Source organism: Salvelinus sp. IW2-2015, linkage group LG6.2 (assembly GCF_002910315.2).
Source record: "Salvelinus sp. IW2-2015 linkage group LG6.2, ASM291031v2, whole genome shotgun sequence".
Lineage (NCBI taxonomy): Eukaryota > Metazoa > Chordata > Actinopteri > Salmoniformes > Salmonidae > Salvelinus > Salvelinus sp. IW2-2015.
In genome coordinates this window covers 22,179,676-22,190,073 of record NC_036846.1, presented here as the reverse complement: position 1 = coordinate 22,190,073, position 10,398 = coordinate 22,179,676, and the positions used below count along the sequence as shown (strand labels likewise).

At 50.5% G+C, this 10,398-nt stretch overlaps 1 protein-coding gene across 1 annotated transcript in view; it reads left to right on the top strand.

The window, feature by feature from the left end:
- The window catches only part of LOC139027956 (protein split ends-like), a 14,514-nt gene extending 6,451 nt beyond the window's left edge, over positions 1-8,063 (top strand). Inside the window, 3 exon segments of the mRNA XM_070444163.1 lie at positions 1,041-6,580; positions 7,179-7,256; positions 7,305-8,063. Coding sequence (XP_070300264.1) covers positions 1,041-6,580; positions 7,179-7,256; positions 7,305-7,406 — 5,720 coding nt within the window. The 3' untranslated portion in view covers positions 7,407-8,063.
- Positions 8,064-10,398: the final 2,335 nt, after the last annotated feature.

Here is a 10,398-nt window from a genome sequence, read left to right as displayed (position 1 = left end):
CGCCTTTCTGAACTCTGTATGCATTCAGTAGTACTGTACATGCCACAGCAAAAGACCTCTAGGAGGTCCGGACCACGTAGGAACCCAATGTCGGCCAAAAGAGCTGGCATCTTACGCTCCTGCTATGGCCTGGGCCCTGCTCCGTTGAGGAGTACTAGGCGGTCTATATGGAGCTTTAAGGGAAGGGGAATGTTCTAATCATATGTCTACAAGGGCATAAGTGGAGCTAGGTTAGCCCTTATTAGCACTAGTAGGCTCGGAGTTGTCAGGTCTCAGGTATGTCCAGCGCTGAGGGGATCCCAGAGGTAAACAGGGCCCCTACCTGTGGAAGGGCCACGCACCTGGGAAACCTAACTTCACCTCGGTGTTGTCCCTCCTCAATTCAGCCCGGGCTGGGGGCCGCAAAGGCCTGGAGCTAGGGGCCGTTTCGGTGCGAAACTGCGTCCATGAAAAAGGACGCTCCCAGAGCTGAGGCTAACCCGCAAGGCTTGTGCTTGGGCTCGTTTGCTGGGCAGCTGTCTTGTAGGATCCAGGTTCCACCCCATCCTGCTGTCTCTGGCTGGGCAAGCTGTGTGCAAACTCCTGTGGCAGTAATAACCCCGTGTTCTGCTCGTGCCCTAGTTTTAGCTGTATGTATCTCTGTTGGTAGCTCTGGTGAGTGAGACAAGGCTCTCCTCTCTGAATAGTTCGCCGCCGGTCTTGGCATTCCGCTGTCGACTCTCTCTGCTTGATGGGAGCTGCTTCGCGGGCTGGCAGGCCCTTTTCTAATTCCTGGCATCGAATGACAAGGATCATAACCTAGTATCCGCCTTAGTAACTGAGGCCCCTCCAAGCCTTCCCACTCCCCCTTTCACGGGGGGACAGCCGCTAACCTCTACCCTGGCCTCTCACTCATCCTTCTCTCTCCCCCTCCCGCTTGGCCACTCCCTCTCCTCCCATTGCCCTCCTCCTTTTCTTCCTCTCTCTAGTCTCTTCCCTTCCTCATCTCTCGCCTCTCCCTCCTCTCTTCTTTCCTCTCTCCTCCTCCCTCTCCTCTCCTCTCTGGGAGAGGCAGGGGGAGGAGCGGGTGCCTAGAAAGGGGGAGGGAAGGCAGGAGCAGGCCAGTTACAAGGGGGAACAGGTTGACCTGTCATTCAGTGTCAGGAATAGAAAAGGGCCTGCAAGCCGCGAAGCAGCTCCCACAAGCAGAGAGAGTCGACAGGGAATGCCAGCAGCGCGCTCCTATTCAGAGAGSRTGCTCACCACCAGACTACAGCAGATACAACAGKTACAACAGCAACAACACGGTATACTGCACAGAGCTGCACACAGCTCCCAGCCAGAGACAGCCAGAGGAGGTGGACCGGGACCCACCAAGAAGATTCAGCCCCAGCCCAAGTACAAGCCTGCAATATCCCATCTCGGGAGCTCCGTTCCTGGATGCGTCTCAGTCGACGGCCCCAGCTCCAGCATGGGCAGCAAGCTGGATGAGGAGGACAACGAGGTGAAGTGGTTCAGTGACGTGGCCTTCCACAGCCTGTCCTCTGGATCCCCTCAGGTGGACTACCTGGACATGTACAACTCCAGCCACRGCTCCTCCACCGGAGCCTCCCAGCCTTCCATCCAGGACAGCCCAGCGGGGGCTAATGCAGCCTGGCTGGCCTARGCCGACCTCAGAGGGTCTGCTCCACGGCTGGACAACGAAGACTTCCCAGTCCCACGCCAGCAGCAGCAGCCCTCCTCTGGGGCTTATTATCCACCCCATGACGACCTGGACCCATCCAAAAAATATGAGATGGGCAGCTACGAGTGTGTGGACATGGCTGTGGAGAGAGAGGAGCCKAAGAAGGTACGGAGAGGAGTGCCCAAGAGACAGATCCAGCTGAAGAGAAGGAATACGGCCGAGCTGAAGATGGGTGAGAACAGCAATGGTAGTCCTGTCATGGTTCCTAGTCRTGTAATGGTTCCTGTGGTTCCTGTGGTTTCTATTGTTCCGATGGACAGTCCTTCTCTACAGAGACACAACKGAGAGACGTTGCAGAGACAACACAGCACTCCTCCGGCCTTGCAGGAAGCCTACTGCCCGGAACCCAGCCCTGAACCTGACACCGAGAGGACTGAGCAGACCAAGAGGAATGGCAAGCTCCAGAAGTCTTTGTCCCTGGACGAGACATGTACCAAAACCAAGATGGCCACCTGCCTGATCAACAACATCCTCTCTAAGAAGATGCAGAATGTTGGTAAACAAACTGACCKGGAAGGAGAAGGAGGTGACCTCAGCCCCTCTGAGGCCAACACCTCTCCTCCCCCTGAGAGTGAGGCYTCAACCCTTAAAGAGTCCACAAAACCAGACACACCGAATCTGAGTTCCAACATAAATTCAGACGACAGTTTTTCTTCTGAGCACCTGGCTGTGAGAAGAGAGACCAGCCCAAACACTGACGTAAACAGACAACAGAGAAGTTTCGGAGTGAAATCCAGTGTCAGACCAATGAACCATACTATTAATARTAACTCCACTTCTCTACAGCGAAGCAACAAGAGGCCTGAACCWACCAGCACAACCCCTGAGATGAGTCCRGYRGCACYTTTTGCTCCAGTTACCTTTCCTCGGAGAAGCAACGAGAGAATTGAATCTCACAGCAACAGAAGCCCTAACCATGTTAGCCCTTGGATGAGGTCTGAGCCCCCTACTACTAGTTGTCCTCAGAGAAACAGTGACAGAACTGAGTCTCCTGCCAGAAACCCAAACTCTTGGAGAACTGACCCGGTCAAACCAGAGATGAGGTCTGAACTGGTGTTCCCGTTTGAGAGTAAAAAACCCACAGAGAAGAACGCCAGGATGGGGGGTAAGCAGAAACATGACAGTAAATGGAGGGATGAGTGGGATGACAGTAAACGGAGGGATGAGAGGGATGACAGTAAATGGAGGGATGAGAGGGATGACAAACAGGCAGGTGACTCAGCAGATGCAGCTGCCCGGAACACCAGCGTTCCCGCTGCCACCCGAGCCAGCAGCACGCAGTCAGGAATGACAAACACAAAGCTGGAATACCCCTCTGACTCTGAAAACCATAAACATCCGAGCGTCAAGAGCACCTACATGTCCAAAACACCAGAGATCACTCTGAAACCCAGCCCTGTTACAGAGATAAAGAAAACCTCTTCTCTCAACATCTCACTGTTGCCCGAGATGGAAACTAAACCTGAGGGTAACCARGAGACTGCCTCCCCTGGGAGGACCTGTCAGAGASAAACAACAGAAGAAGACAGGACAGTGGAGACTTCAGATACAGAAACCAGAGATGAAGACAAGAGAATAGGGACTTCACATAGAGAAACACGAGAAGAAGAGAAGGGGGTGAATACCTTGAACAAGATGAATGAACAGACTGTGAATATGGATGCCAATAGGAACAGTAAAGTCAAAGCTCCCATGCACAAAGTYYGAGATGTGAGAAGGCTGGTGAAAAACACATACAACCTGTCGTTCAAGGCCATGCCAGCACCAGAGAAGGAGGAGAGGAGGGAGGAGAGGAGAYAGGAACAGAGACAGGAAAGYAGGGAGGAGAGAAAAGAGGAAAGGAAGGAGGAAAGGAGGGAAGAGAAGAAAGATGACAGAGTGGAAAGGAAAGAGGGGAGGTGTGAAGAGATAATAGTAAGGAGAGAAGAGAGGAAAGAGAAAAAGCTACCACCTCACCTAATATCTCTCCAGAAAGAGGAAAAGCTACCACCTCACCCAATATCTCTCCAGAAAGAGGAAAAGCTACCACCTCAACCACTATATCTCCCAGAAAGAGTAAGCTACCAACCTCACCTAATATCTCTCCAGAAAGAGGAAAAGCTACCACCTCACCCAATATCTCTCCAGAAAGAGGAAAAGCTACCACCTCACCTAATATCTCTCCAGGAAGAAGAAAAGCTGATGCAGATAGAATTCAAAGCTATCAGCTGGAGAGAAAACAAAAACAAAACAATAACAACGTCCAACAAAACAGACAGAGAAACGTCCAGATGCAAACCTAAGCCTGATTCTTTACAGCAGGTGTCCAAAGGACCCCGGGACCTCACTGATGTAGCACCTAAGAGTTGCGCAACAGAGGAAGTAGCTGTGACAGAGACAGAGTCAAACCAACACAAGATCCCTGTACAGGACACTGTCAAAACAGAAACAGGCAACACCAAGGTGAAACCCAGTGAAACAGAGTCYCCRAGAGTAACCAGGAGACACCGAAGTATATCAGAGTCTAGTGACAAACCTGAAGTGGTGAGAAGAGATACCAAGCCACCTATGCTGGGCAGCAGCCCTAAACTCCCCAGTAAAGACAGAAGAGTSTCTTGTGCTTCTCTGGTGCTACAGGATGGATCCAATAAGCCTAAGTCATTCTCAGCCTTAGTTCCTGCCTGCTCCCCAGCTCCAGCTCCAGCATTCCCAGTCCCAGCTCCAACCCTGGCCTCCTCACCCTCACTTGGTCCCAAAACTTCYCCAGCCCCAGCTTCTCCTCCAGCACCAGCCTCATCTCCAGTTCTAGGCACTCCACCTTCCACTGTCCCCATCAAGACCCCTACCCCCAGCCACTCTGTGTCCATACTGGTRAAGGAGAAGGGCTACCAGGCAGATATTGGGTCTTTGGTCTCTGAGGCTGTGTCCGAGGCCATAACAAGGAGTGGGCGTGAAGGTGGGCGTGAAGGTGGGGTTGGAGGTGGGGGTGGGGGTGGAGGTGGAGGCGTCCCAGGGAAACATATCAACCAAATAGAGATCCCTCTTCAGACCKGTGGACCCTCAMATGGGGGTACYYGTGACTCACACAGACAGAGAACTTACTCGTCCTCTTCTACATCCTATGTGAAAGCAGCGTCATCCGTATCATCCTCAAGCACTGTGAAAGAAGCCTCATCCTTCTCCTCGACCTCTGTCAATGCATCAACCTCCGCATCGTCTTCTGTGAATGCATCAACCTCCGCATCGTCTTCTGTGAATGCATCAACCTCAGCCTCATCCTTTTCCTCATCTTCCGTCAATGCATCAGCCTCTTCCTCTCATACCCTTTCGGCCCCAAATTCTCCCAGGCRTCGAAGAGACTCTGCTCAAACGGATGACAGTGTTAGGACCCCTTCAAATCAGGAGAGGGTTAGTGTCAGAGCCACGGTCAGAGACATAGAGCAACGCACGACATCATCACCACCACCATCACAGAAGAAAACACAGGAAGACACTGCTGAAAAAGAGACGGTGAAGAAATCAACCTACTCACCTAAGTTACCAGGCTCGCTACCAGGCTCACCAGCACTGATGAGAACATACCAACCACAGGTGATCGAGGTGAGGTCGTTGTCCAACGAAATACATAAACAAGATAAACAAGAGAAGAACATKACGTCAAGCACCAGACCGCAAACTATAGAGGTTCACTCAATAGCCAACAGTCCGCCAGTGGCACTGAAACCAAAGTTCAAACCGACAGATGCAAATTCACTGTCCAATGAAACACAGCAGACACCAGTGGAGGCAGCAACAMCAACCTTCAAACAACACACAGAAGAGGAGAGACCTGTGAACAATGAGAAACCATCAACTTCAGCTACGACTATCCWCAGACATCTATCGAACGATTCGACACCACCGTCTAACTACAATAAAAAGTTATCTGTTTCTGCAGTGTCCAGCTACAGGCCTTCACCTAACAAGACAACAATCATCGCTAATTTCTCTCACAAACCAGTGTCAACAACAGCAGACACAGAGACATCCAATGAAAGGCCAAAGCAACCAGAGGCATCAACTCAGGGACAAGGAGAGGCCCCCAGCTACACACAGAGACCCACAACCCTCWCAGRCRCAGCCCCAGCTCCAGCTTCAGCCCCAGCTCCGAACCAAGCCCCTGCTGCCCCAGCTCCTGCCCAAGTCCCTACCCATGCCCCTGCCAAAGGCTCTAACAATGCCCCTGCCCAAGTCCCTACCCATGCCCCTGCCCAAGTCCCTACCCATTCCCCTGCCATACACTCAAGCCAGCCAGCTGTTGTGGATATAACCAACCACCTGCAGCATCCAAAAACAACAACAGCGTACCCTCAGGAGCAAACTATGCCGGTTACCTTCAACAATACAAACCAACCTGCCACGGTATCCACAAACACACAGGCTCCCGTATACACACACCACATACACACACAGCAGCCCATACACAGATCCTTGTCCAGTGACCACTCGCAGAGGGCAGACAACCTGCGTTTCTACGCATCAGATGACCCCCCTAGTTACGACGAGAGAGAGAGGTTCAGCCCCCTCCACCTACCTGACCTGCCCCAGAGGAAGCTGAACCGCGACCACCCCTCCTCTTCCTTCTCCTCTGCCTCCTCCCGTCCCCCTCCCTGCTCCTGCACCTCTGGCTGCCCCTCCCACGGCCTTACACCCCCTCACCACCACTACTCCCCCCACACCCCTCCCTTCCCCTCCCCCTCCCACTCCCCCGGTCAACCCCCTCTCCGCCTACACCAGTGCAGAGCGGATCCCCATTCTCTGAGATCAATCGGCTACCAGCCCAGCTCTCCCAAATCCATCCACCCCCCCAGCCCACCCAGCCTAAACCCCCAGGCAAATGTACCAGTCCCCTCCCACCAACTCCACCCCTCCATACTCCAAGCCCTGCCTGGCTGACCGCTCTTCTTCCAGCACCCCAACACATGGAACCCTCCGTCGGGCCCCCACTCTCCAACTGCTCCCCCAGGGCCCAGCCATACTGTCTCCGGGGGCCCTACAGTGACCTCAGCCACTCTCCCAACCTGCCCCCTAATGGAACCCAGTACTTGTGCAGCTCACAGAGCCTAGGGCCATCCTAATGGATCTGATTATGGGAGTCCCTGTCTGGGTTTGACACCCAGACAGTACAGGTGGTCTGGGGTACGGGCAAACCCTCGCAGGGCCTCATGGAATCCTGAAACGGGAAGTATTTTCGACATTGGGTGCCTGTCAATGCCCAACTGGAGGAAGATGCTGTTTGATCCCGAGACGGCAGTACGTGGAGGTACTCCTCCCCTCAGACGTAACCATGTCCTACTCAGGCCTTTACCCTCCCTTGCCGCCCCCTACTCCACCAACCTCAGCGGCCCCCTACTCCTCATCCACAACCCCAATATAATATTCCCCTGCCCCCAGTACCTCCCTAATGGCCCCCTCCTCCTGCACGCTCACCCCGCAGTCCCAGCCCCAAAGCCACGCCCGCCACCAGAAGGCTCCGCCCCAGGGACGATTGCACACCCAAGAATATGGGGCTCAAGTTCGGCTACGGGTCCATAGCCGGAACCCAGATCATGCACCTTGACAGATATGGACTGCATGTATAGTTAGGCCATCGAACACTAGCCCCCCGGACTGCTACCACAAACAACCCTCCAGTCTGCCCAACGCGGGGGGGAAGAGGGCCTGAAATAGTCGTCTTCCTGGTGCCTGTACGGTCTCAGAATACAGCCATGCCAGGTTGTATATGAGGAGGTATAATGTAAGCCTCAGGCCTTGTTGTTAGCTTTGTTTCTCTGGCAACTGGACTGGAGTGAATTATTKTTTAAATGTGGTTGTTTGTTGTTTTATTGTTTTGTTGTTTATGTTCTTCGCTGCTTTTTATTTGCCTGGTTGCTTGATTATGTTAGCTTTTTATGCATTGATTTGGTAAGAGAGAAAAACTATTATCGTGTTTGAAGGTCCTTGATGATATTTCTGGGATTTCTAATTATATTTMTCTTCGACAAAAACCAAAAATCGAAATGTTCTACTGGTTACCTAAAAGCCATCAGGTTATCTTATCCATTCTCATAGATTACTCATTCAATCTAAACACTTACTGTTTGCATTTACATTACGTTTAGATACATGTTTCAATGCATACGTCTAATATTTGAAATAAATTCACTTTGTATTAAAACCAATATCTCCTAAAGACTTGAAACTGCTATTTGGGAAGATCTCATGTATGTGATGTTTTTCTCTGTTTATTATTGAATGAATAGGTTTTGTTCACAAAGAAGCTGCAATGACACTAATAAAAATGTGTAAGATATTGAATGTAATAAAACTACTGTAGAATGCCCTGGTCTGTTCTGTCTTGATATTTCTGAATAYATAGCCTACTTCTGAATAGATACTGTAGGCTGGCATTCAATCCAACACCTGACAGATGGAGTTTTTCCAGACCATGTGGCCTGACCAAAAGAAGCATTGCCTTCCCCTGCTAAGACGTTGCATGCATCAACCAATGGTGGCGTGCTACATTATGACAGCTGTTGACCTCAAGATATCTGGCATGCATCAGCAGAGCCTGGACAGAGGAACGTGCCCAAACTCTAATCCCTAATGACCATGTGACTTGATCAAGAGGAACTCCTGGCCCTACTGCACCAACAAGCTTCGGGAGGGACTTTTTTTAATACTCCACCTACTCAAAAGTACTCATAAACCATGCCTGCCGAGTGGRGCCGCTGTCRAAGACACTGCATCACTARAGATCCGGGTTCGATCCCAGGCTGTGTTGCAGCCCGCCGCTACCGGGAGACCCATGAGGCAGCGCACAATTGTCCGGGTTAGGGGAGGGTTGGCCGCCAGGTATGTCCTTGTCCCATCGTGCTCTAGTGCCTCCTTGTGGCGGGCCGGACGCATGCACGCTGACTTTGGTAGCCAGCTGTACGTTATTTCCTCCGACACATTGGTGTGGCGGGCTTCCGGGTTAAGTGAGCAGTGTGTCAAGAAGCAGTGCTGCTTGGTGGGCTCGTGTTTCGGGGGACGCATGGCTCTTGACCTTCGCCTCTCTCGAGTCCGCACGGGAGTTACAGCGATGGGACAAGACGAAAACTACCAATTGGGGAGAAAAAAGGGGTAAAAAGTACCAAAAAATATATATATTGGTACACACACACCTCTCAGGATGAGGTCAAGCATGGCCTGCGGTCCATCTCTCTGTGCTCAGACTGACATCTAGTGGTGAGGAGAGGGAGCCATGGGAGAAGTTAAGAGGATGACAGAACACTACTGTACAGAGATGACATCATACTGTAGCTGTTTTCATTCTCCTCTGGGAATGTTGCATCAGCCCTGAATACCAGGCTCCTGTGATTCCCTTTTCCCTGGATAGCAACTCCATGTCAACTACACTTTCATCTTTATTCTGTCAACCCAATACTATTACACACATCATTCATCATGACTTTGCAGTTGTCTTATACCAATGTCTTGAAATGTAAAGGACAACATTTTGTTCAGATCTTAACACTAATATTTCTAAGGCCTAGATTAAATTTGGACCATAGAAGATATGCGCTATAGCGCTACGTAAATGCAAATTCTGCGAAAGCAGGAACATTGCCTTTAAATTTCAATCACGCATTGAGGTGGATCTTCTGTGATCCGATTAAATCATCAGCTTTTACGTACCTGCCCTCTAGATTCTCCCAGAATAGACACAATATTATTATGCTGATTGGTACTTATTTTGTGCTTCCCAATTTCGCCCACTTGGGGGCAACATAACCTGCAGCACAGGATAATCATAGCTTCTGAAGTAGTCTATCTTGGGGAGAATCTACAGTGAACAAAAATATAAACGCAACTTGTAAAGTGTTGCTCCTATGTTTCATAAGATGAAATAAAAAATCACAGAAATGTTCCATATGCACTAAGAGCTTATTTCTCTCAGATTTTGTGCACAAATTTGTTTACATCCCTGTTGGTGAGCACTTCTCCTTTGCCACGTCTAATCTATCAATGGGACAGGTGTGGCATATCAAGAAGCTGATTAAATAGCATGATCATTACACAGGTGCACCTTGTGCTGGGGACAATACAAGGCCACTTTAAAATGTGCAGTTTTGTAACATAACACAATGCCACAGATGTCTCAAGTTTTATGAGTGCATGTCATCGGCATGCTGACTGCAGGCCTGGCCACCAGAGCTGTTCCCAGATCATTTCATGTTAATTTCTGTACCATAAGCTGCCTCCAACATAATTTTAGAGAATTTAATAAAACTCGATTGTGGGGAAAACTCCTTCTGGCTTCCAAGTGGATGGGCGTATGTCCTCCCAGGCCCACCCATGGCCTCCCAGGCCCACCCATGGCTGCACCCCTGTGCAGTCATGTGAAATCCATAGATTAGGGCCTAATTCATTTATTTCAATTGACTGATTTCCTTATGAACTGTAACTCAGTAAAATCTTTGAAATTGTTGCGTGTTGCGTTTCTAATTTTGTTCAGTATAAATAGCATTTTCTTAACTCTTTGTGTCCTCTCTCCTCACCTCCTTTATAAACCCATTGTAGGACAAGGTCAGAGGGGACTGACTTTCTCACCCAATGGGTTTTGACAAGGAGGCGAGGAGAGAGGATGACAGGAGTGAAATAAATGCTATTGAGATTTGCCTTGGTGTCAGCCT